General features: G+C 40.5%; 1 protein-coding gene across 9 annotated transcripts in view; it reads right to left on the bottom strand.

Moving 5' to 3' along the window:
- The window catches only part of MEIS2 (Meis homeobox 2), a 208,985-nt gene that overhangs the window by 4,818 nt on the left and 176,557 nt on the right, over positions 1 to 27,610 (bottom strand). For all 9 annotated transcript variants that reach the window (XM_047766763.1, XM_047766766.1, XM_047766767.1 and 6 more), the window contains one exon: positions 817 to 875. In XM_047766763.1, coding sequence (XP_047622719.1) covers positions 817 to 875 — 59 coding nt within the window. The remainder of the gene's footprint in view (positions 1 to 816; positions 876 to 27,610) is intronic.

Raw genomic sequence — 27,610 nt, 5'->3', positions numbered from 1 at the left:
AAAATTTGCCAAAGGAAACTAATATCCTTAAATTCTTTAAACGGAGGATATAGTTTAACTCTCCATCCAGTGTGACACCCTTGTGAGGGGCTGTAGTCCTCATGCACATGGAAAATAGTTTTTTGTTTTTCCCGCAGACCTTCTTGCAAGTCCTCGGTAAACTAAGGAAACACCTATTTCCAAGCAGGATGATTAGGAGTTTAAGGGTGTGGTTCTGACAGTACCGTGTCATGACGGCATTAGAGAAACAGAGAGATACTGTGAGAAAACCTCCCCCCGTGTTTTCACGGGATAGATGGGAGGCATTTTAAACAAAGGTAATAATCTTTTAATAAAAAAAATAATACTGGCAATGCAGCACGTCAGGCTTTAAACAGGATGTTATGAATAGTCAAAGCAAATGAATGGATACAATGAGTCTAACAGAAGATGTTCCAGGAGTGAAAGCAAGGCACACACAAGGGATTGTGGGTAAGGAGAAAATGAGAGTGTGCTAATGATTGGATGCAGACAAGCAATGAGTTATTCCAGAGCTCCTAGTCCAACAAACTGCTTGTGGCACTAATACTTGCGCCCAATTACCAATTCAGAAAGGAAATAAAAAGCAGTTTCAGTAGAGTCAGGGTGGGAAATCTCCAATTAGCACCAATTAGTGAAGTTGCTTCCTAGAATGGAATTCTGGGGACGTTAAAAAAACACATTCTCCCAGAATGCCTGATGGAAGCATTTCTTTACCAGGTGATGAAACTCGTGAAGTATAACGTGATGAGGGCTTGTGCTTGTGCGATGTGAGCATAGATACGAGTGGGAACTTGCCTGCTCGATTTGACTGGTCAATCATGGGCTGTACTATTCTTCTTCTGGCATTAATAAACCTGCAAGAGAACAGGGAGGTACAGTCAGCAAAGGCAATTTCTGGACCCTGTGGACACCTGCGCATGGACACTGTGGAGGACACAATACGGCCAAACACCGACTGAAAATTATCTTCTGAATGCAAAGGCTGTTCTCCCTCTCCATGTTCAGAAATAGTTGCCTAGATCATCTCCTCCGTCATCTCAGAGCCAACTTCAGGCTGACTTGCCAAAAAGGCTCAGGGAGGGGAAAAAAGTATTCCTGTGAAAACCTCTATCAATTTACAATTGTGCTTCTGCCTCTTAGAAGATGTCGAAATCTGGTTAAAGTTCACAGGCTGCAAGATTTTTTCCCCTTCTCCCTAAACTCCCCATCGTAGGGAGACCCAGATTCCCCTTGCAGCTGGTCATAAATGGAGACCAGGCTCTGGCACTCTGCTTTCACAAGGTATTGTTAGGTCAGCAAAGCCATCAATTAGGCTGTCTGAAGTTTTATCACCAACACAGCAGTAATAAGTGCTGGCCAGAAAGACTTCTGCTCTTAGGCAACTCCTGCAGTTTAAGCCTGTAAAGTTAGGGGTCATTTAGAGGTCAGTGCCAGCTGGGGGCGGCCTTTCCAGTCTAAGCTGGGACACCCAGGGCAGGGATAAGGTAACTAGCAACCATAAACCCAGCCACCTTTCAACCCACTAGAAAGACAGAGCCTCAGGTACACATGGTTGATATTAGAGCCCAAGAAACATTTTCAAATCAGGTGGTGGCTGAATCACAGGAATGTAAAGGAGAAGCAGTTATTTTGTCTGGAAGCCTGGATCTAATTTTGTTGGAAATCCAAAAATAAGTGCCTACTTCATGTTACTTTAATGTTTAATAATGCCCATCAAATATTCATGTACGAACAGAGTAAGATGATAAGAAATCTCCTTTATTTCTCCAAATTTAATAAAAACAAAACAATTTTCTACTATTTGCGAGTTACCCCTGTCCCTGTGCATTTAATGGCATGCATTCCCCATGCACTAGAACTGATTCACGGGATTCACCGACTGCATTTTTTGGGGGGGGGGCACAGAAAGAGGGGGATGCCTAGCATATAGCTAGCTGTCCCTTATGTATATATCCATTGGATGACATTTCCCAGTATTTCCAGTTTCAAATCTTAAGTGCAGGGGGGACTTAATGATTAATGAGTCCACATGGGGTCACAGGCAGGAATTGAAAACTCATTCTTTGAAATTAGCCAGGAATACGCTAGTGTGTGTTGGGAGCTCTGCCATCCCATGGAGTTGAAGTTCCTTCTGCTGAGGACAACAGCCCACACCCATTCAGGCCTCCTGTGAGCGCCCCAGTGGGAACACAATTAGACCGAAGAAAAACAGCTCCAAGAACACCAAAGGAGTCTTTTGCGTATGGGGTCTATCTGGCAAACAGTGTTTCTTTACCACTTAAGAATGTGTAGCTCAGGTTGTCAAAATGTCACACTCCCTCAGGCTTAGGCAAGAGAGGACAGGAGGGGAAAGGTGATAACACAAGGAGCACGGAAACTGCGTATTGATTCCCACCTGGCACCTTAAGTGTTGCTGAAGAATAGCTGGCCAGCGAGATCACAGAGCTTTCCAGAAGTATCCCTCAAACCAGAGAAGGAAATGAATCATCTACCCCCCTGCCCCCTTGCTCTGTATGAGACCAAGGAGGACCGACCTGAGATTTCCACCTCCAGAACTCTTTTCATCAGCTTGCGTTAAGACCAGTTGAGATGCTCCGGAGAGCGGGAGAAACCCTTTCTCTGCTCCTTGAGGTTTCTAATGGACACACATGGCAGGGGTTTCACCTCTTTTTATGTGCTACTAATCCTGGTTTTGTTTTTTCCTATAGGCCAATTCTTTAGGTAAAACGAATTGCTATTTTTTCCCTTTTTAATTTCAACCTTTTACTCTTTTATTATTTACATCTGGAGGTTGTTCCCTTATTTATGTCTTTCTCTCCAGTTCCCCCAAACACTCCCTTCCTCGCAGAGCTGCAAGGCATCATGGGCCTCAGTTCTCAGCAGGAGAACTCCACACTGTCTTCAAACAAATAATTACGGGGAAGGTTAGAGGTTCACTCAAAGGTCATTTCTTTGGATACTCGTCAGAATGTTTACATTAGTAAAAACAGGGTCCGATCAAAAGGTTCTTCAATGGGGGAGCCACAACAATGCAGAACATTAAAAAAGCATTCTGTGTGCTTACAGGTCTTTTACAGAAGCGCTGAACTTGGAAATGCCACTCCAGTATTACATTTTCAGCTAGTTACCATGGCATGGACTGGATGTTCACTAGCAGTTATGGCGATGGCCTTTCTTTCCTCAGTTCTACTGAACAAATAGGCAAGGAAGCCTCTGAAGGTTTTCGCTAGATCCTTTTACAAGGGGGTCGCAGAGATCTTGCTTTTTCAAAGGGCCCCATTTAGGCTCTCCGAATTGTTGTTCTCAAACAATGTGTCTGATCCATACTGCTCAATCTTGCCAGATTCCTGATTTGATCACATTCTTTCAAATCACACAGTAATTTTTAAGACATATGGGTGCCAATTTTTCAGAACTCTCTTAACATACAACTCCTGCCAATTGTCAACTCTCCTGATCTTGGGATCTCTCATAAACACCATAGATGTTATTATTACAATAAACAATGAATGAGTTGACTGTCAGAACACTTTTAACACCACGAAATGGCAATTACCCCACTGTGTCAATGATCCCCTGGCCACTCTTAGAAAACACATCCAATGTACATAAAATGAAGCCATTTAATTATAGATTAAAAAAAAACTAGGAGTAATTTTTATTTATTTAATGTTAGTAATGTGAAATTTCCAAATATGATCTTCCCCCCAAATTACAACATGAAAATTTTTTCTACTTCCTCTGATCTTTATATTAAAATGAAGCTATTCGATGCTCAAGCAGTAAACAGAATATTAAGTTTTGATTCTACTTAAAATTTGAAGACCCTGACTTGAAAACTGACTGATCTTCAATCTTTCAAGGTCCAAGCTCCATTTATATGAAAAAAAATGCAACTCACAGGTTCAAAGACAAAAGACATTTTAAGAAAGCTCCAAGGGTTTCTTGGATATTAAATGGGTCTTACAAAATAACATTTTGATGAGTTAAGTGTAAACGAATCAGACACATATGGATTAAGTTATCCTTGAATTTCACACGGGTTTAAAAAATAAGGGGAAAAGAGGGTGTTGGCAAAAACATTTTGGACTTTGCCAAACCCAAAACATTTGAAAAATTGCTGAAGACATCCAACTAACCAAAATGCAGCAAGCTGCACCCAACTTTAATGAAAACCCCCACAAGTTATTTCCAATCCAAAGACTGTTAAGTTTTTCATTTGTATCTGATATTAAAAATTTCTCAAAGTTGTAATGTCATCCCAGAATGATTTTGAAGTTGAGGACATATAATACACTTTTCTACTGGTACAGACTATTTAACCCCAAATCACAAAGTCTTCTTAGATGATATTAAATGACTCTTAAAAAACATTCTGAGGTTCGTACAACTTGTGTGTAAAATGTGCCATACATGACAAATGCCATAAATAAAATGTGCTAGTAAGCCTAGTGCCTTATCCAGATTTCACTTAAAAAAAAATTTTTTTTTTCATTAGTCTCATTGTGGCTTTTTTAAGAGCTGGAGATAATTCCATTAGTGACTCCTTAGGGAGTAAGTACCCTAAAGCGAACTAGTTCCATTGATTTATATTGAACACAAAGTTAGTATCCAGGCTCACACAAAAGCTCTGGAGAGGCTCTACTATCTACTTTCTCACTAGATGTTACTAAAATAGAAAATGCATTAGTACGTGTGATCCTTAAAAATTATATACTTAGATGGTTAGCTTAAAAATAACTTAATTATAGAAAAAAAATTCAATGACTTTCCAAGAATCAAGAGGCCTTTTTGAATCAACTCGGAGTGAAAAAAAAAAAAAAGTATATGTTAAAAAGAATAAACCCAGGAGAGAAAAATATCATTGAAATCTCATCTTGTCTCATTGAAGTGGGAGAACTCTCCCTATTTCCACCCTAAGCCCTCATGAAAGGGCCAGACTTTTGTGCAATTGGAGTCTGACCATCATGATTTTTCTTTCAAAGTTTTCACTCCAAAGCGTATTTCAGATGGACAGAAGTAGGGTGAAGTGTCAGTCCTGATGGTTGGCTGATTCCTTTTCCCTTCTCCCCCCGACCCCTTTAAAATGGTGGATAATTTCCCCTCTTTGGTTCACTAACTTCACGCCGCACCTGGTAACACACTCCTTTAGGCAGCATTCCTTCTATTAGAAAGTGTAGGCCTTCACAGAGTTACCTGGAAAGATGTCAGCCCTGAGCTCTCTAAGAAGGAATCAAGAATTCCCAGAATTGAAGCTTTTGCATATTCTGGTCTGGTCAAGGAAGGGGGCTGAACGGCAGAAGGGGGATTTGGTCAATTTGGAAGAGGCAGCTTGGTGACTGGGGAATCTGTTAAAAAATGAAAAACCTGTTTCTTCACCTTCCCCAGCCATGGGACTATCAAGAAAGGTGCTTATTCACAAAGCTTGCTACTGGTTGGTATCTGCAACCATGAAGCCTCAACAGTGGCAAGTCAATTATCAAGTTTCTTTGTTTTTTTCTTAGCACACAAAGAAAGCAGATCCTTTTCTATATTATGGTTATAGCTAAGAGGGGATTTTCTCAGTGAGAAACATTAAAATGGTTGAAATCAGTGAATTAAGCAGGTTTAATGCCTTTGGATGTGTCCTTGGACAGAGGAATGATTGAGTCATGTCTCAAACATAAGTTTTTCACCAGTGGCCAGACAATGGGTCTCTTCTCAGACAACTGTGAGGAAAATAAAGTAAATGAATGAGATTCACAGGCTTCTTAGGGACACATTCATGGTTCATAATTAATTTCCCTGAGCTACAGCTTTATTTATAATTGGATAGATACTAGATTGGTCTAGAGCTCTCAAAACACCATGAACTAAGACTTATAAATTTATAGTATGAAAACACGATATTCATCTGGAACCACACACCTTTTATAGTTTTATGAATATGGCTTGAGCAGTGGAGTGTTGATGTTGACCTGAAAAGCCTTGGGTAAGATTATCAAGTAGGTGATGCTTATCTTTTGATGACCTTCACTGAGTTCTTCCAATCTTCTTTCTTTTATCTAATTGTTCCCTCATGTTAGGAGGGCTCACATGGGTTCTTTACTAAAATACCCTACTTTGAGCAAACCCTTCTCAGTTATTGTTCCATATTCCAGACTTCTCTGTAGAGCCAAGGGATGAAGAACACGGGCTCATATTTTCTCCCCAATCCTTGCTGTGTCACCTCAGGCAAGTCTACAGAAACTTCCAAGCTGACTTTGATTCCTATCTATAAATTGGGGCAATAGTTGGGCCCTGATTGTTCTGAGGATTGAGGGATTTATTGCATGTAAAATCTTTGTACTATAGTACCTGGTACCTAGGAAGGGCTCGTTAATGTTAGCTCACACTCAAAATGCATCTATCCCATGTCCTTCCTAAAGAGCTCTGTTCTCCTACAGGTAATAATTATGACTAGGTGGGTGACTATTAAACAAATCCATGCCGAGTTGATAAGGTAATAATGTGTCATATACATACAGGTAGCATGTGTCCATGTAATAGGGTTTTTCCATAGATTACAGCTAATCCAAGTGGCTAATGCCATGGTGGGGATTTTAGGTACTGGAGTAGGAACCTGCTTGGGGGAGGTGGGGGGTGGGTAGGGGGTAGTGGGGGAGCTATTGTGGAATCACTCTCTTATCGGTTCTCTGGATCCTTGCAACCCTGTGACCCATAGACCAGCCACATCACATCACCTCAAGCTCATTAGGACTTTGTAAATACAGTAGACCCCACCCTGGCACTAGTGGATCTGCATCAGTATTGGAAAAGATTTCCAGGTGACACATGCACATTCAAGTTTGAGACATCTGGCTCTTGGTCATGTACCAAACACACGGTCTAGTACTCTTACTAAAAATAGAAACTTGCAAAGATCTCATTGTAATCAAGAACCTCAGCGGTGAAAATACACCATATTATCTTCCCTAGTTAGATCTAAACAGCCCTTTAATCACTTGCCTCGGGCCACAAACAATTTATAATAATTTAATACATTGTACTCCATCGATACTTCATAAAGGAAAAGTTGAGCCAACAGAATGTTTTTCTTGTGGAAACTGTTCTCTTGCATAAATGGATAGGAGGAAAATGGTAGATTTCTGTTTTTATTTCATGTAATTCCTCATTGCTTGAGTTTTTAATAAGTATGATTATTTTTATAATTAAAAAAAATTTTTTAAAGAAAGTAACCTGAAGAATTTGGCATCTTATGTGACTAAAGTTTACATGACCAATAGTAAAGACTTTTTTTTTTTTTTTGTCTTTTTGCCATTTCTTGGGCCGCTCCTGCGGCACATGGAGGTTCCCAGGCTAGGGGTCTAATCGGAGCTGTAGCCACCAGCCTACGCCAGAGCCACAGCAATGTGGGATCCGAGCTGCGTCTGCGACCCACACCACAGCTCAGGGCAATGCCGGATTGTTAACCCACTGAGAGAGGGCAGGGACCGAACCCACAACCTCATGGTTCCTAGTCGGATTCGTTTCCACTGCGCCACGACAGGAACTCCTCGTCCCACGTTGCTGTGGCTCTGGTGTAGGCCGGTGGCTACAGCTCCGATTAGACCCATAGCCTGGGAACCTCCATATGCTGTGGGTGCGTCCTGAAAAGGGCAAAAAGACAAAAAATAAAATAAACAATAAATAAAAGTATTTGAGAAATTCCTCTAAGATAGGGAATTATTATTATTATTATTTGGGGGAGCTGCACCTGTGGCATATGGAAATTCCTGGCCTAGGGGTCAAACTGGAGCTGTAGCTGCTGGCCTATGCCACAGCCATGGCAACACCAGATCTGAGCCAAGTCTGCAACCTATGCCACAGCTTGTGGCAACACCAAATCCTTAACCTACTGAGCAAGGCCAGGGATATACCTGCATCCTCATGGATACTAGACAGGTTCATTACCACTGAGCCACAAGAGGAACTCTGGGAAATTATCTTTTATTTTCTTGGTAAGACTGAGCAACGATAAACACTATTCCAGAAGTATAATCACACCCTATGGCATGTAACAAAACATCCCACCAGGGTATGATTTTGAAGCACTGTTACTCTTCCAGAATGCAATCAGATTATTCATATGTGGCAATTTATCATGCTCTATAGAAGTGATCTTTCAAAGCTATTTGAGGAGTTCCCATTGTGGCTCAGCAGTAACAAGCCCGACTGGCTTCCATGAGGATGTGGGTTCGATCCCTGGGTCTTGCTCAGTGGGTTAAGGATCCCGTGTTGCTGTGGTGGCTTTGGCATAGGCTGGCAGCTATGTCTCTAATTTGACCCTGAAACTGGGAACTTCCATAGGCTGTGGGTGAGGCCCTGAGAAAAAAAAAAAAAAAAAAAAAAAAAAAAAAAAAAAAAAAGACAAAGCTACTTGAAAGCCATGGAGGAGAAAAAGAAAATATGCAAACTTCCTTAGCTCTTCTTATCTAGGATCTATCCTCTTAAAGATAAATACTAAGTCAACAGACATAAGTTGTAGTATATTACCTCATCCTGTACATGATTTATTGCAGATGAAAATCAACTAGAAACTGAATTACTTTGAAAGTTTTACTACTGACGTTAAAACTCCAGGTCTGTATACCTCCAACCCTAATAGTGCTTCTGAAAACAATTCTTTGCAAACATGGAAGATACATCTACAACTTAACTCAGCTCTATCAGCATAAAAAGCAGGAATAATTATTTTCAAAATTACCAATTATCAAGTACCTGTTTGCCTACCTGAACACTGCAGCCTGACTGGGCTTTGAAAAATCAACCAATTACTCAATAATCACCTACACAACATTTTAGCCAGTTCTCATCATGTTCCTGATCATTTACTAATTCATGCTAACAGGGAAGATCCCGACAAATCTAGTATGGCTTTAGCTTTCAAGATCACCTTTGATTGGAGTATTAATTCTCTATCCTGCTTCTCAGGATGGAAACCACCTAACTTGCCAAAAATGTACCAAGCTGTTTAGCAATTATGTATTAGCTACTTTTGAGGAGATCAAGGTGCACTCGCATGCCCTGTGCTATGGATATCTCTCTGATTAGCTTGTCATCTGCGCGGAAGAAGATGTAGGCAGATTCTCCCATACAGTCTAGCAGGCCAGCTGTTAGCTGCCTGTCAAGCCCTCAAGTGGACAAGTAGTCCAGGAGCAAAAATGTCACTGCTTTGATCTGGCAAGGAGCAGCTGCTGATTTATAGAGTAGGACTTTGTTCTTCCGTTCTATTTTACTTTCTTTCCTAAGGCAGAACCACAAAATCCAGGAGAAAAAAAAAAGTGCCGTTCCCAGCAACATCAACAAGCTCTGACAACTGCAACAGGGTTTTTCTTGGCCCGAACAAAGCTCTCAGGCATCTCCTTTGACGCTCACCTTTCCCCCTCCTCACCACCCCCCTTCCCCACCATTTTTTTGCAATGCGGTAGTTATTGTTTAATTCAGCTTCTGTAAATGGAATGGACTGTGGCCAGCAAGCCTGGGGCATAAACACACCTGTATGAAAGGAGCCTTATTGTAGCAACCATCTACAAGCAAGCTCGCATGAACCATGCGTTCCTGAGTTCAGAAAGAATGCTCCATTTTTCCTGACAGCAAATTTTACTCTAAGTGAATTTCTACTTTTGGTGCCACCAACCTATGATGACCACATTTGATCTGTTTCCCCTTCTATGGTTTTACATTCTTCAAATCAAAGAGAAAAAGGGATTTGGATTTTTTAAATCTGTGAGCAAACAGATCCATCAAAAATGTTTATTCACTGTCTATAATATCAATCATTAAAACCTGAATTAAACAACATCCAGAAAGGCTTTCATGAATGCAATATCAAAGATGCCATAATGTTGATTTCGTTACCACTGATTTATACTGACACAGGCTTCCCTGAGTAATATATAAGGGAAAAAAAATCAACAACAAAATCTCCATACGCCATATGCATCGCCTTGCTAAGAATTAAACTGGTTTCAAATGCATGATCCTGTTCTCAGTGGATACATCTGTCACGTCAGAGACACCCTGCCAGCCAAGTGGAACATGAAACAATGTGGCCCTGAGATAAACTGTGAGACGTCATTAGCCATATGCATATATGTAGTTGTATGTGTATACACATGTACACACACAAATACATGTATGTATATGTGTATGTGTGTATACAAACACACACACACACATATACACACCAGGATAAATAAATAAACTTTGCAGAGATCAACACCTGGCTAAGTTTTCTGCACTGCTGCTGGAAGGGTGAGAGGAGTTATCAACTCTAGGACATTGATGCACATAACCACATGGTCAAGGACAGGAATTTGTTTATGGTGGGGATGCTGAAAATGAAGGAGGAAAGAACGGTTGCTAAAAATCCTTGCTTTTCCACCATCATGCCACGTGCTAGAATTTGCTCTCTTCTCCCCTCTTCTCACTTTCCAGAGCAAGCAGACATTTTTCTCAGCCTCATTTCTGGCCTTATCCTTGGTTCTCCTTTGGTCAAGTCAAAAGTTACTCAGCACCCAACTCTGCAGTGTTCAGAGGACTGTCCTCGTAGATGTTTTCTCTGGGATAGCCTGTAGATGCATCCCAGTGAAAGACTGGGTTCTGGTGGAGAAAGGCTACTGGGGAGGAAGGGCAAGCAAGGTACAGAGAAGTGGGATTATCTAAGGCCTATTTACATTCTAGTTCGGTCCTAAAAGATTGAGCATGAATACTTTTTAAGGTTCGTGGTCATCTGTACATGTGTCACACACTGGTAAATCTTCCACATTCTATACCTAACAAAAGACAAGTTGAATGACAAAATATGATGAGGTCACATATACAAAGAAATTATACCTAACATGTAAATATATATCTAATATGTAAATATACGACCCTCTCTGGGTCCATATATATATTTACGCTTTTGAAAACGCAATTCATGCCTTTCAAGATTTTTTTGCTTCACAATCACAGAAACCAACTGAAAAGCACAATTTGAGAAAACATAATAATTCCACACCGACGCAGTCAGTAAGTATGAGGAGGTCAGTTAGAGAAGTTAGATGGAGGTTCATCACCCAATTCTCAGCAGAGGGAAGTTGGCAGATTAAAAAAGTATAGAATACAGGGAAGAAAGGAAATAAGGAAATGGCATATGTGAAGACATTGAGGCAGACCAGGGCCCACTGTGTGCAAGTGAATTCAGACAGACTTCTGGTTTGGGGCTGGCAAAAGGGCTAGAATTAACAGATAAGCTGGTGGAGGGGCTTTTATTATTCCTGCTTTATTGAGGTGTAATTGTATATTACACTGTGTACATTTGATATGTAACACTGTGTAAGTTTAAGGTATACAATGTGTTGACACATGTATATATTATTATAAAAAGCTTAGCACTATAGCATTAGCTATCACCTCTACCACATCACTTAATCACCATTTCTTTTCCATGGTGGGAACATTTAAGATCTGGTCTCTTAGCAACTTTCAAGTACATGATACTTGTTAACTATCATCACTATGCTATGCGTCAGATTCCAGAACTCATCCATCTTCTAAGTGGAAGTTTGCACCTTTTGACCAACATCTCCCCACTTCCCCAATGAGAGTGGAGGTTCTTGAGTGACAAACTGAACCTCTAAAATTCCTGAAGAGTGGAGTGATAAAATATGGCGCTTGAGGAAGATCTATTCCAAGAGTGATGTGTGAGTTGATGAGAAGCTAGAAGCTGAAAGGTCGAAAGCTATTATAGCCCAAGCAAAAGAGGGAAATAAAGTGAACTCAGGCTAAGGTAGTAGAAATAAAAGAGAATGGGGACATGTAGCTTGGAGAACTGCTGATGATTTGTGCATGGATGGCAAAGAAGAGATACAAAGGTAAAAGTTGGCAAGTAAGAGTATAAACCCGAGGATCTATGTCTGAGGTGCTATGGTATACACTTGATGAAAACCAGAAATTGGGAAGGGATTCCTACTTTTTATGGTGAGGAGAGGCAAACCCAGCTTCCCAAATGTTACCTTTGAGTTGACAGTGGGACTTTCAGACCACTCAAGATAAGAGCACAAAAAAAGCACAAAAGGTTAGAAAGATGCGGCTTTAAATTAAAAACCCTCTCCTCTCTTCAAAACTCCAAAACCATTAGAAGAATCCAGACTGTGGTCACAAATATAATAAACTACCTAACTCCAAAAAAATTACTTCCTTTTCATATATCCTCCAAATATTACAAAGTCCTTTATCTAATAATGGTTGGCCTAATCAGTTGTCAGCAAAACCCTGTATTTCTATTAGGTTCAGTTTGCTTTCTCTTTTAATTCTGAGACAATGTGTGTGACTGGATTTGGAAGCCGATGGTAAAAACATACCTGGCACACTGTGTACTGCTACACGAGTTGTGTCCCATTTCATATCTAGTGAATTTATGAAAGAGTTTTTAAAATTAGGGATAGGAAAATATACAGGGGTTTGTATGCTTTTAAGCAACAGCATAAGACCATCAAGGGTGGGTTTTCTCCAGGTAGTGACAACTAATTTAGAAGAGGATTGATAGGACCAAGTGTTACATTGAAAGGGGACTCCATTAAGTGTGATGGCTTCCAAATTGTGTCCTCCTTTTCAGCCGTATTTTTCTTTTCAAATGGGCTTTTAGAGTGAAAAATATAGCACTTCACCCAAAATGGTGTGGAAACAAATGGTTCTCAAGTCTTTATTCTTCAACCCTGGCCAAACCACACCAACACCAGCAATCTGAAGCCACTTGGCGTTGGGAGGGAAGGGGCTATGCATGAGAATGCCTCTGTGGCCCTTTCATTTGCCTGTGGGACTCCTTTTTCTAAAGCAGCAGGGGAGATCTTAGAGACCAGCGTGGCATGCCAGAAGTGTTTGGATGGGCCAGCCTCTTATCCTTCTTCCAACTCTCCTGCTGGTTTCAAAGAAAGGCTATGGCAGAAGACACATGCGGAAGGTGGCAACATTCTTAGGGGCCTTTATCAATACCACTGCTTTCTTTAAATTGGAGCTTGGTCTCTTGTTTGAGAGGCTGAGATTTTAGCACTTTTAAAGGGAACCATAAGTGAGAAATCTCCTAGGTGTTAAGCTTTAGAGTGGCTTCAACCCAAAGTACGAAAGAGAAAAAAAGAGATTAAAACACAGTAAGTCAAGTAATATTAAGAGAAAGATCCAGCAAACAAAATATCATAAATACGCATGTATGTTAATGGTCTTTCGGTTTAAACCAAATGCTATTTATCCAATTTATACTGACTGGCATCTAGCACAGGAGCAAAAGGGGGAAAAAACCTCAAAGATCTAAAAAGAAGTTAAAGTCACTTTAAATAAACTATAGTTTTAACAGCAATACATCTAACAGTAATCTTTTAAAAATTATTATGAAAACATGATCCTAAGAAGCAAAAAAAAATGATTCATGAACATATGATTTAATGTCCTTACGTTTATGATGTTCAAACATCAAAGACCAAATTCCAAATAAAATTTCTTGACTGCCTTTCCTTAATAACAAATTAAACACCTTTTACTTTGATTTGACAGTTGGGTAGCATTCTGTATCTTCTCCAGAGATATTACATGCAGTCTTTCCAATTGACGATATTATTACCCACAAAAATTTTAGCATCATCCCGTAATCATAAAAGACATAAAATATATCTTTATAAATCACAAGAGACTTAGCAAACCAGTAGTTATGCCACAGCTGCTCTAGTCCTTAAATATATTAGCTTTAGAAGGTTAGTTGGTGGATTTTTTTTTCTCCCGGTTTGCAGAGAAATAAAGACATCAACCTTGGATTCCAATATTCCACACGAAGCTATAGTCTCCAATAGATAAAGATGCAAACACTTTGCAGCGCAATTTGAAAGCATTATTGGTGAATATTCATATTTTATACCCATCAGAAATCCCTAAAGTGTCTTAACTATTTGAAATAGAAATGACAGCATCTGAATTATTTCCATTTTCACAGAAAAGATACAGTAATATCATCTATCAAAAATTATTTAATTTAGAAACCGGCTTAACTGCTGTACAGTAATGTACATCTGAACAAAATGTGATAATAACTATAAAATTAATGTGCCAACTAACTAGAAACACTATTTCTTCAGTCTGGGATGGCCTTTCTCCCTGGCTACCTGGTCAACACACCCTTCGAAATTCTTATCAGAAAACATCTCTTTGCGGTAACTTCCCTGATTCCATAGTTTAAGTAAGAATCACTTCTTCGAGTCTGAAGCACCTAGCTCATAGGTCCAGCACAGCATTTATTCAATACTATAATCACAATTTACTTGCCTAGCTTCCCACCAGGTAGCCCAAGAGAGCAGGACCACATCTTAATTCTGTTATTGAAACTCTATCGAGCATATAATACATCCTCAATAAAATGTATGGTGAGTTAATAACTTACTGAATAACAATTGAAGGAAACCTGGCTTTCTTTTTCGTCTTGGGAATAATGTAGAACTGAGAATGGAAGAGCCCATAAGGATTTTCTTGCTCTCGTTTTGCAAGTGGCTGAATAGCTGAATCTCTGAGGAAATGATTTTTCCTAGAATGGGGCAGACTAAAATGGGAAATAACTCTTGCTTCTTGGCTCTGTGTAGTTATCTTTGCACTCAGAAACAACTTAAAATACAGACTGGAGGCATCAGTTTAAAGATGTGAATCCATCTGAACATTAGCAGTCAATACCAGGCAAATCTTGTGTACAGGGGTAAAGGAAGAATAGGACTTGACTTAGCAGAAAGTGGGCATCAGACTTTTCTAACCATAACACATGACACGGTTACACTGGAGCATAGTTAAGTTCAATTGACTTGAGAAGAGAGAATACACCGAGAATAACAGGAATCGAGGTCAATGAAGTACTATGGTGTGTGTGTATTTTCCGACACAGGAATAGTGATTCAAAAGAGAAGGAGGAAGATTTGTGAGATGGAGGAAGGCAAGAGGAATAGAAAACTTTGTTTCTCCTTCCTTCCTTCCTTCCTTCCTTCCTTCCTTCCTTCCTTCCTTCTTTTTAACTGCTGCACCTGCGGCATATGGAAGTCCCTGGGTTAGGGGTTGAATCGAAGCTGCAGCTGTCAGTCTACACCACAGCCATAGCAACGCCAGATCCGAGCAGCATCTGCAACCTACACCACAGTTCATGGCAATGCCGGATCCTTAACCCACTGAGTAAGGCCAGGGATCAAACCCGAATCCTCATGGATACTAGTTGGGTTCATTACCACTGAGCCAAAATGGGAACTCCCCATGTTGGGTTTTTAACCCACTGGGCCACAACAGGAACCCCTGAAAACCTTCTTAAAATATTTTTTTCTCATTATATCTTTCTAAAGAAGTTTTCCTTAAATTAGGCTGTGAAGGACACTGGCGTCAACAGGTGTTGCTCCAAAATAAAGATGGCACATGGAGGTGTGGTAGGGAAACAACACTAAGTGAAAAAGTAAAGATGTGTTCTTTGCTGCAGTTGATGTCACAGCCTTTAGTAGATGAAACTATATTGTGCATCTCTAAGAAGGAATGACAGTACCAATCGATTCTTGAGTTCTTAAGATTTTGAGGGGCTAGCGTTCAGATGATTTGGAAAAAAATAATGAAGTATTTTATTTTTAACCAAAATTGTATTTTTAAGCCATCTATCAATATGAAAATAGGATTTCCATGTTTCTACCTCCCCAAATCAGACTCAGAGATTAGAGAAGCATTTGCAGGCTGTTGTTTCACATTATACCTGTTCATCACCCCACCTCCCAAGATTATTATAAAGCCTGACTACTCCATTGCCCTTTGACCCGCAAAAATGCTCCGGCTGAAAATATTCTTAAGAACTTTTCCATCTCAAAGGTAACTTCCATCATTAGGGGGTGGTTTTAGGCTGGGATACTTTCCTCTAACCTTTCCCTTTTCTGACTTTTCTCACACTTTCCCACTCAATGAAATATGAAAAAAATAGCAACTCTCATTGGGTATTTTGCTATGTGTGCTTAAAATTTCTGCTTCAAAAACGATTCAGAAACTGACGACTAATCTTAAATCTAAGATTTTTTTTTTTTTGGCAATACCCTCCGCATCTTTCATTCATCAGAACTGAGATTGGGCTGTGGCCATCTAACTTTAGCATGTCTATTACATGTGTTAGAGACTTCTCGGTATGGAGAGAGAGACGGGCAGAGACAAGGGGGTGGGGGGAGCGGGTGGTTAAGGGGAGGAAGAAATGAGAAGGGGAAAGAGGCAGGAAAAGAGGTAGTGCTGCTCTGGATAAAGTACCCCAAGGCACATCCAAGGCTCCTCCTCTTGCCTCCCCCCACCCCACCAATTCCACTTTCTTGTTTACAGAGTGTACAAGTACAAAATCAGCTTTTACTTATAACTGTGTTAAACACCACCTGCCTGCCCTCTGAACCTTGCCGTCCCAGGATGAGGTCAGCCCAGTGAAGGGCTCCAGTTCTATAAGCAATCCTGTCATTCAGGCAAACAGCAGTGATTCACTCACAGGAGGCAAAAATGACTCCATTGTTGGGCTTATTGACTCCAGGGAGCGCAGCTACTCTATCATTACCATGGAGTGCAAACACCCTGAGCTCTGTTTTGGTCCACTTAAAATTACTATTTGCTGTGAAGGATTGGCAAAGCAATTCTTAAAATGATGGGGGTGAGAGTCAGGCAAGTGCCATTATGGGCTCTTCCTTCCGTTTAAGCAGAAGTAAGCCGTGCAGGACTTGTTCTGAGCCTGACCCACTTATTTAACCTTTTGTTCACTTTGCTGTATTAACATATATTAACTGGCTAGATCAGCCCTGGGGGGGATAACAACCTCATGACCAAATTACGGTTCCATTTTCATGGGTAACCTCTCCTTGGGTGGAAATTAAATCCCAACATAAATACATCGTAGGTCCATACTGAACTAAGCACGGGTGCCCCTGAACAAATGCTGAATGCCAGTCCTGCAAAGACCACAGTGAGTACAGAGTGGCTGGATAAATTATACACCAGAGGAACTATTTGAAAAACCAAATAAATTTAATTAAATAAGTTACAAAATTATTTTCCCGTCTCTTATCTACTCCCCTTGGTTAATATCCATGACACACTGATGTTGCATAATTGCTCTTATGGAATGCTGCAGCTCAGAGCCATAATGAGCTGCCTTTGCACAAAGGCAGCAAAAGTGGTTTCCCTACAGAGTTATCTTCTCAATTATTTATACTTGCAACACTTTCACATAATGGCAGTTTTAAAATCAAACAAACAAAGCAAACTGTACAATAAAGGAAGGAGACAAGAAGGTGCAGAGACCTTTTCTTTCTTTTCTGAACACCAAGAAGGAGGGAGAGGCAGGCCATGGAGAGTCAGCCAAATCTGGTTCCTCGAAAAGTCTCAGGGGACCGGCCACCAGATGATATCAAAGTGCTTGAGATCGCCACCTTGGTGACTTAGATGCACTCTGCATACGTGCCTTGCTTTTAATCTGTCATATCCAAATATATAAAGGAATGCAAACTTAATTTTTGCCTTTTACAAGTTTGCCTTTGAAAATTCCCAACTAGAAGACTTGACCCCCACACTCCACTCTTGGAAAAAAAAAAAAAAGAAGGGTGCCAAACTGTAAAAATTATGTCATCGTAAACAGAAGATGACTGTGTGTGTTACAGTGGTCCCCCAGGCTGCAGCTCAGCGGGCCAATTTTTATGGTGCTCATTGCCACTATCCACCTGCCTTGGGTTAGTCCCTCAAAAACTTATATAAAAAAGAGAAAAGGCTACTTTGTCATTACCCTAAATACAGATTAACAAAATGTGATAAAGCATATGTTTAAACATTATGGCAAAATGATAGTGCTTTTTTTCCCCTTTTAACTGCCACACCTATGGCATATGGGGGTTCCCAGGCTAGGGGTCAAATTGCAGCTGCAGCGTAGGTCTACACCACAGCCATGGCAACAATGGATCTGAGTGGTATCTGAAACCTAGGCCACAGTTGCAACAACGCTGGATCCTTAACCCACTGAGTGAGATCAGGGATTGAACCTGCATCCTCACAGAGACAACATTAGGTCCTTAACTCAATGGGAACTCCAAACCTCATTATTTGTCACTTGCAATATGCTTAAATGCACCCACCCTGAATTTACACATGCGTGCACACACACACACACGCACAGGTGCTTTTCATTAATGTACCTTGTGACCTTTTATCTCTCTTGACTTGACACAGTTAAAAATAATTTAACATTTTTTCCCACAAGCATACAGGTACTACTCTGTGAAAGAACAGAAAGAAAAAAATATACAATGCTAAAAGGGAATCAGACCATGATCCATTACCTGGCTGAGGACAGGCTGTGGAGGGCATTATCAGAAGGAAGCAGCTGGGACGGAGTTGGAGTCCACCATCTTGTTCTACTCTACCATCAGGAGCTGAATGAACTGAATATCATACTGTGGCCACGTGCTGCGTCTTACACCTCCCCTGAGCCACGGAGAGCTAGGAATGAACCATAGTCTGTTGGCTACTTAGTTTCGTCCTGCACCTCTTACCTCCAAGGTCAAATCATTTGGTGGCATGGTGGAAGTGGACAGGTTGTGGACCCAACTCGACCTCTCATTGTAAAACCACACCCTACTATGTGGCCTTCCAGCAGCATTAGCCACCTCCAACACTGAAAATGATGTCTCTAGGTAAGTGCATGTGCAGTCACGGACTAGATGAAGGATAAAGGGAATCCAGAATGCAGATAATGGTCAGAAAACACTTGTGCCAGAAGATTAAAGACATATCCTTGTTGTAAAAAATTATAAATCTGAGTGAACTTGAAAATACTGCAAATGTATTCTATGACATGCATAACGTTTTCCTGATGCTGACACAATAACTAATATTCAGAATCATTTTGTGAAAGATTAGTTCAATGCTGAGGTCTAGAGAGAGTGGGGTAGTTTCTGGGTTTTCAAATATGGGGCAAGTTCTGATGAGAAGTCTCGGATTCTGCGAAGGGACTTCAGTTCATTTGAAAATCACTCCCTCCAGCAGTCAAAACCAATTTAAAGGTCAGTAGATTATGGGTGGAAGTGAACTGGTTTAGAGAGTAAACCCAAAAGCTGACTGGGGTGAGGCGGTGTGACTTTTATCCCTGTGAGGGCTCCCACTGATGGGAACACAAGTTGCCATCAGTGGCTTTAGGGCAGTAACATTATAGGGCACTTGAATCCCAAAAGTGATAGATTCATAAGAAACATTAACCTCGATTTTTTTTTCCAGCTTTCCTCAACTGCAGTCACAGACTCTCTCTTAGTAGACCAGCCAATTAACCAAGCATTTAAAAAACCCACAAATCCATATCAATAGCTCTTTAGGACAAAGAGAAAGATGTGTGAAGTAAACACTTAATCATCGTTGTAAATGGTCTGAACCAGGATGTCTAAGAGCCAAAGATGTTGAAACAGGCTATGGTGGAAAAAACTCATTAAAAAAAAAAATCAGAGGAGATGACACATTTCTCTCCTTTCCTCTAAGCATTCCGCATAGTTGCTTTGGTGTTGCAGTTTGCAGTGACCAGACTTCAGCATACCCTTGACTAGTGGCAAATTTGATAAGGGGTTGGCACAAATAAAGTGAAGCCTGGTTTACAAATTGTTTTGCAACTTCCCTTCCCAGATTAACATCATGCAGGTACAACTTTAGAAAAAAAAATTGTGTTTATTTGTCCCGTGCTTAAGGATTTTTTTTTCTTCTAAATGTTCCCTCAGGATGCTGGCTTGCAACCCAGAAAAGGCTTGGATTTCAGCTTCTGTCTCCAAGGTATTCTACTGTTCAGCCTGGCTGTGTGCTCGAAGGGAAAGCCCTCCACCTTGCTGATTTAATTAGCAGGATTCTTTTCATTATTACGGGGATTTAGTTTCTTCTTGCCTTTCAGTGTTTGGGAAATGCTGATTTATGTTTTATATTTTGAAGGGAAATGTATTGTTCTTTGACAGCTGAGGCTCAGGAAATTCCTGGCATCGAGGGACCCCAGGGAGGTGTCGAGGTTGCCCTGTCCTGCCCACCTACACCCTGTCATCTCAAGGACGCTCCTCCAGAGGCAGTAAGAACCATCAGCTGTTTGGCGCCATCCCTCGGATAATTATACCAGCAGGGGTTGGCCTGTTCCCATTTATGAATGGTGGTATTAGGAGGGTGATCAGTAAGTGTGAATCACTGATTCATTTAAGTGAAGCAAACAGTCCATGAATCTTTGGACTGGATCTAATCTCTTGATTAAATGGAGCTCACTGAATTAAGTGGTAGACTGTGCTATACTTATGACGATGACCATGGCTGAAGCAAAAGTCAGGGCAAATTTTCTAAATATGCTAAAATTTCTTTATTAGATACAAAAATAGATTCGAAGTTAGTACTGTAGGCAATCTGGCATGGGTGGTCATTGTGATTCTGTTGGATTGTCACTCTTCTGGCTACAGAGCCCATCAAATTCTGACTTAGAGGAAAAAGTCAAGCATTTAGTGGAAACTCTAGAAGACATAGCAAATTTCTCCTTTAGGTGAAAACTGTGTCAGTGAAGGTCCACAATTTGATTATAATCAAAATCTCCTCTCCTACGAGGAGTCCATAATTCACCTTCGCTCACATGGTTATAATTAACATTTACTGAGCTAGACACTAAACTGAGTGCATACAAGTATATTCTCATTTAATTCTCACAAAAGTCTGTTGAAGCAGGTACTATTTTCAGCATTCCCATTTTATGGTTAGGAACAGACTTGGCAAAATCTAATAAGGTCATATTGTTAGTAAGTGGCAAAGGTGGGACTCAAATCTGGTCCTTTCTGACTTCATATGTTCTTTATGGATATGTTATACTGCCTCCAGGGTGTAAATAAGAAGGTGTTAGGGCTGAATTGTGTCTCCTCTTGCCCCCCAATTTATAGGTTAAACTCCTAGTCCTCAGGACCTCTCCAAGAAACTGCATTTGGACTTCCCATCGTGGCTCAGTGGTTAACAAATCTGACTAGGAACTATGAAGTTGCGGGTTCGATCCCTGGCCTCGCTCGGTGGGCTAAGGATCCGGTATTGCGGTGAGCTGTGGTGTAGGTTGCAGACAAGGCTTGGATCCTGCGTTGCTGTGGCTCTGGCGTAGGCTGGCAGCTACAGACCCGATTTGACCCCTAGCCTGGGAACCGCCATATGCCGTGGGAAATGGCTCTAGAAAAGGCAAAAAGACAAAAAACAAAAACAAAAACAAAAAACAAAATAAGAAACTGCATTTGGAGATAAGGTCTTTAGAGAGGTGAGTTTGAAGCCATTAGGGCAGGACCCTAAACCAGTATGACCCATGTCCTTATAAGAAGAGGAAGAGGGGAGTTCCTGACATGGCACAGTAGGTTAAGAATCCAGCATTGCTGCAGCTGGGGCATAGTTCACAGCTACGGCTTGGATTCAATCCCTGGCCTAGGAACTTACATATGCTGCAGATGCAGCCATTCAAGAAAAAAAAAAAAAAAAAAAGAGGAGGAAGAGGTACCAGGGGATGCAGACACACCAAGGAAAAAGCAGGTGAGGACACAATGAGAAAGTGGCATCTACAGGCCAAGGAGAAAGGCCCTTGAAGAAATAAAACCTGATGACTCCTTGATCTTGGACTTCCAGGCTCCAGCAATATTAGAAAATACATTTCTGTTGTCTAAGCCCCCAGTCTGTGGTCTTTTGTTAAGGCGGCCCTAGCAGACTAATGCAGAAGGCAACACGGGTACAAGAGCTGGAAGAAAAGCAGAAACAACATTTATGATGTGAGAAGATGGTCGCTTCCTCCCTACAACCTCGGAACTCCCCTTGGTGGCCTTGGCTCCCATCGACCTTCGACACACACCATGGCGAGCTCCCGTTTTCCATTATGAAGTGAGTGAACACTGTAGAAGAGCAGACAGGATGGCTAAGGCACATGGGACAGGGCTAGGAGAAGGAAGTCCTTTTATGGGTGAGAATGGCGGCATTACTCCATCAGAGAAGAGAAAAGGATGAGGGCTGGGGAGACAGGTGGAGATAGTTTTGTAGTTATCTAAAGGATCTTCCTGAACTTAGCCCTCCCCATCCCCCCCCCCACCCCAACCCCCGGCCCAACACGACTGACAAAGTAGGAATACTTAGGGTTATTCTCCCTGTCTCTCAGAGGTCAGCAGCTGAAACACCTCCTGGGAACTGGGTAGCATCTTGATAACAACCTAATCATGAGCTTGTTTAGTTCTAACAAATCCTTTATCTGACATTTTCCCAGTCAGGTAGGAAAACAGAGCCAAGTTTTAGATGAAATACATAAAGTGGATCCTTGGAAATTATCTGAGTTCCAGATCAGAGCTTGTGATTTAATCTAGATTTGTAAGCCAATAGGTTCTAAGGAAGAATAAAGGAGACATATCAAAGCAAATATACCTCTAACCACCATATACAGTGATTAGCATTTAAATTAAAAAAAAAATCAAGAAAAATGAATGTGGGGATATGTCCAACTGGTAAGGGAAAAAACACACTAAAATAAGTTTTTGTTCTAAACCTGATTCAACAGGTGCAAGCTAATTTTCTCATTCATCAATTCTGCAGGGTTATATTAGAGTTGTTCTTTCAAAATGTGAATTATCTTTGTTTATTCAATCTGTCAAGAGCCCCAAATTCAGCACGTGGCTCTGTCCTCAAAGTTCATGCTTGTTGAGTTTTCTAGTGAAGGGAATCCTCAACAGATTTTTATCTTCAATCACACTCTAGAGAAACACTTGGGTGAAATGTCACTTGGGGCCACCAAATCATCATCACACTGAACATAACCTAAAAGGGTTTGGGGTCAGTGAAAGAAGGAAGCCAGAGAACACTTGAAAAAAATGAACACAGTGGAGAGAGGTCCGTGCCATAGACATGCACAGGATTTCTTTACACACGCGGGAGGGAGTTTCACAATGGGTCTCTCCTTGCCTATCTCATCTCTACACCACCTACAATGAATCTCATTCCTATTATCCACTTGATATATTCTTACATTCTCCCATCAAACAGCCTACTGACTCTCCTGTTTCATCTCTTTCCTCTTACTGTCTTTGATTGCTTGTAGAAATTATTTTTAGGGCCACACCCAAAGCATATGAAAGTTCCTGGGCCAGGGATTGAGTTCCAGCCACACCTGTGACCTACACTTGATTCTTTAACCCACTGTGCCAGGCTGGGGCTTGAACCCACACTTCTGCAGTGACTGGAGCCACTGCAGTTGGATTCTTAACCCATGGTGCCACAGCAGGAATTCTGACTGTAGAAATCTTAAAGATACAATTCTTGAGTCCCAGAGATAAAGTTTTTATTCCACTTCTGCTGCTACCTGGCACTGCGCTGGGGAGAAAAGACGAACTTGTATGAAAGGCCACATTTGCCAAGTGAAAAAAGTACTAGATTTGGGATTAGTTTCATGAAAAGATCTCCTAATTTAATTGGAGAAATGACCTACACCTATCCATCAACCTGTTAAGTTTTATGTGATGAGAGAAATAGGACAACTTAATGGAAAGAACATGGGTTTTAGAGACCTGGTTTGAATCCTGACTGTATCCCTTACCCTGTGGTTTTGGATAAGTTCCTTATCTTTTCTTCTTAATCTCCTCAACTGTAAGATGAGAATAAATGATATGACCTACTTTAAAGAACTGCCCTGCAGATGAAATGTATTGGAAACGTATCGGAACATCATCTGAGAATCACACAAAAAATTTTTAATTGCATTCTAAAATAAATTTCCAACCTTTACAATTTTCCAAACACTGCAAGGAATACACAGATGAAAAGATTCAGTCTTACTTTGAGAAAGCTTGGAGTTGAGTGGTAAAGAGATGCCCAGGCTACAAGGTGAAAGGGTCTCAGTCGCTGACAGAGTGGTCACTGGTGTGCAGACAAAGTGGACATATGTAAGAGAGAGACAGAAGATGATAGGAGGCCTTGGCCTTTAAAGATTTGATAGAAGGAAATGGGAAGGTTAGAAGAAAGGAGAATGTACCAGGTTGGGAAAAGTGCTTAAGCAAAAGCAGAGAGACAGCAAGTGCTTCTGGCTAAGATGCTTTGTAGAAGCAGTACTGGCTTGAGGTAAGGAGATAAATTTCCTGGTTTGCAGTTTCTTAGCTATTGACCTCTCTGGCTCATCATTTCTCCTCCGTAGACTAGGGATGATAGATAGCTCATAAGTTTATTATAAAGATTAAAAATTTAGCTACACTGTTGGCATATTTGGAATACTATAAATTGTTAATGTACTTTTTTTTAAGTCTTGGAAAGGGTGATTGGAAAAACTCCCAATATTGCCCCCCAAACCCTAATTAATTTCTAGGTTATGTGTACAATGGCCCAATCCTAGCCCTCATTTCTACTATTAATTCAACACTGGAGAAAGAGCTTCAAAATTTGTTAACTTGCATGTAGTCATAATTTTATCTACAATGAAACACCATCGGAATGTCAATCGGAAAAAAAAAAGTAAATAAGTGAGACAACTTGAATCTTCAACTGCTTGCCTTCTAGGGGTTTTATTTGTCTCCCAGACACGGCATGGATAAGCATAAACACAATAGCCAGACTTTTGTTCAGAGCTCACACATTATTCATCTAAATATTTAAGCATGTAAGAATAACGTACTGATTCTATTTATTGTTCCTTGAATTTAAGGACAATGGAAGGATGGGTATTAGTGTGGGATGGGTATTAGTGTGGGAGTAAGACAAAGAAGGAGAAATGGAGGCTGGAGATGAAAGTCTCAGGAACACTTAGAAACCTATATACTTCTCTTAAGAAACCACTTTTTTAAATTCCCCGAAATCTTTTTTTTATGTTTTAGCTTTCTAAAATTTTTAAAATGATTTTTATTTTTTCCATCATAGCTTGTTTACAGTGTTCTGTCAATTTTCTACTATACAGCAAGGTGACTCAGTCACACACACATATATACATTCTTTTTCTCACATTATCATGCTCCATCATAAGTGACTAGATATAGTTCCTAGTGCTATACAGCAGGATCTCACTGCTTATCCATTCCAAAGACAATAGTTAATTTCTAGAGCTCTTATAAGGATGAAGGTGAGAGTGATGCAGAACTTATTTTACTGACTAATGAAAACAGGTTTGCTAAAACTCTATTTTGAGCAGGTGTGGGATGGTGGTTCCAAATATGGATCGCAAATGCAGGGAAAAGACCTCCCTGCCAACACACGACACACGACAGTCTCTTAATTCCTCCTGTTAACCAAGAGAAGAAAGAGGAAATGCATGCTTGGGCTAGTTTATAAGCAAACTCAGAAGCACCTGTGTTCTGAGTGTAAAATAATTAAGAAATTACGTGTTAATTATGTCCTTCATTTGAAAAAAAAAAAAAAGGGTGACTCTACAGAAGTCCTGTGGAGTCATGCTGTTCCACATTTTCTCTAGTATGAAACAGACCAATTGGACATGCACAGGTGGAAGTTCAGAATCAACCAACACTCAGGGCTGAAATGTAACAGAAGAACCTATCTTCTATGGGTAAAGCATGCCTCAAAGGCTTCAGAAGAATCAGAAAAATAAAATAAAATAAAAACATGTTGTCCAGTTTTCAATACCGAATAAATCCAGTAAGTCTTCTATTCACTAATCAAAAATGGTATATAAATTCTCTAGGATGTAGCTCCTGTAGCATAAAGCTGCCAAACCACTTACGATAAATTTTTAATGAGATGTTTGCCCAGGTGATAGCAATGGCTGTGAAATATGGGGGTTGACTTGAAGAAACCTATGTGGCCCCACGCATCCTACCAATCCCAGGGACCAAAGGAGAAGCATGGAAAACAAAAAGAGAAGTCATCAGTTAACCAGTGGAATATGAAGCATGAACGTACATTCTGTGTAAGAAACAGTCACTCAGCTTCCTTTATAAGTCATTAACTACACACCAGACTCGGTTTTCCTGAAACTGTACGCTATTTTATGTGGTTTGGAATCATTTCAAGGAACTAATCTTTGTACTATTTTCAAAGAAAAACACAACAAGGCTCCTGATCACTTACTTGAACTTATGGAGTTCAAGGTTGCTTTTGCCTCATTGTCTTTGTCTTTCTACTCTTGACCCACAGTGGGAAGGGCTGCAGTTCACCCAAAGCGTACCCCTACCTTTTGGGTGGTTCCCATAAGCTCATATTTCAGCACCTAAATGCTGGAGGGCAAGAACTCCATACATAAAACAGTGTGAAAACTGGTCTACTAGTGACCTCCCAGCATCGTTGGAAAAAAAATGGCATTTGAGTGGCCCTGTCAAGCAGACAGAGAGTGTCTGCAAAGAGAGTGCATTTAGATAGCACAAAAAACAATAAGAAACAAAGAAAGGTTCAAGGGCCGATTAGTGAACAGAGGGGAAAGCAGCTACGCCGAGAAACCAAAGAAAGCAAAATGAGGATTAAAAATGGACTTAGTTTTCCCTTAGGAGTGAGGGCTTAGTTTTGGGAAACCTCATCGTTAAAGGTCAGAAATGAAGCGATATTCCTGAATAGCCAGAGTCCCACAGTCATGATGTGAAACGACAGGGAAATGAATATGCTTAAATATCATTTCAGCTGAGGGACATCATTTTCCTTGGGCAAAGTTGCCTCTATTATCTTAAAAATTTCACCTAAGCACCTGCCGCAGGATAATGGAGCACACAGAAAAGAGAGGGAACAGCGCCGGGTTCTGGGTCAGACACTCAAGGTCTTGCCCTGGTCTGCACGTAAGAGCTCTGCAACGGCGAACCAGTCACCAAACACTGAAGAGCCTGCATTTCTTCATTAGTCAAAGGCAAATAATAACTTCAACCTCGTTTACTTCACAGGGCTGATATAAGAATCACATGAGACAACATATATAAAAGTGCCCTGAAGATTTTAAAAGGTTATAAAATATAAGGCAGTGTGGTAAAGAGGTATTTCATTAAGGAATCAAAAGCTTTTTTTTCCTGCCTCATTCTATATTATATAACTCTTGAGACCCATTCTTATTGTTCTGAATGTCAAATTTTATGGGAGTTCATTTAAAAGGGCAGAAACAAATAAACAAATTCTCCAGGTATACTGTCTAATCTTACTTTCTTTCTCTCATTAATATTCTGTATGCAATTGTGCAGGTCCCTTTGGAAAACTCAGTTTTTCTCATCTTTGTAATGGACACGGTGCAACTTTCTATGGAGCATTTAAAATTATTTAGAAGAAAGCATCCAGAAATATAAGCCCTTAATAAAATCCAAACTTACATAAGTCCTCTAGAAATGAACAAAAAATCTTATCCCCAAAAATATTTATTTTTATGAGTCCTAAGTCTCATTACCAATAATATGTCACAATTCTGTCTACAGCAATAGATGGAAAACAAGCTGCACCCACAACACAAAATGTGTTCAGTTGCTGGAGGGCACGAAAAGGTACTTGTCATGTCATCTGAATTTAGGCCATTATACAATAAACCAACTACGAAGCGATGAGAGTACAGCAGTTTGCCAACTAGCTTGATGTTTTCAGATTCCGGCCCACGTCCCCT

This window comes from Phacochoerus africanus, chromosome 2 (genome assembly GCF_016906955.1).
Source record: "Phacochoerus africanus isolate WHEZ1 chromosome 2, ROS_Pafr_v1, whole genome shotgun sequence".
Lineage (NCBI taxonomy): Eukaryota > Metazoa > Chordata > Mammalia > Artiodactyla > Suidae > Phacochoerus > Phacochoerus africanus.
Note: the sequence above shows the minus strand (reverse complement) of the source record. Positions and strands in the feature narration are given on the sequence as shown.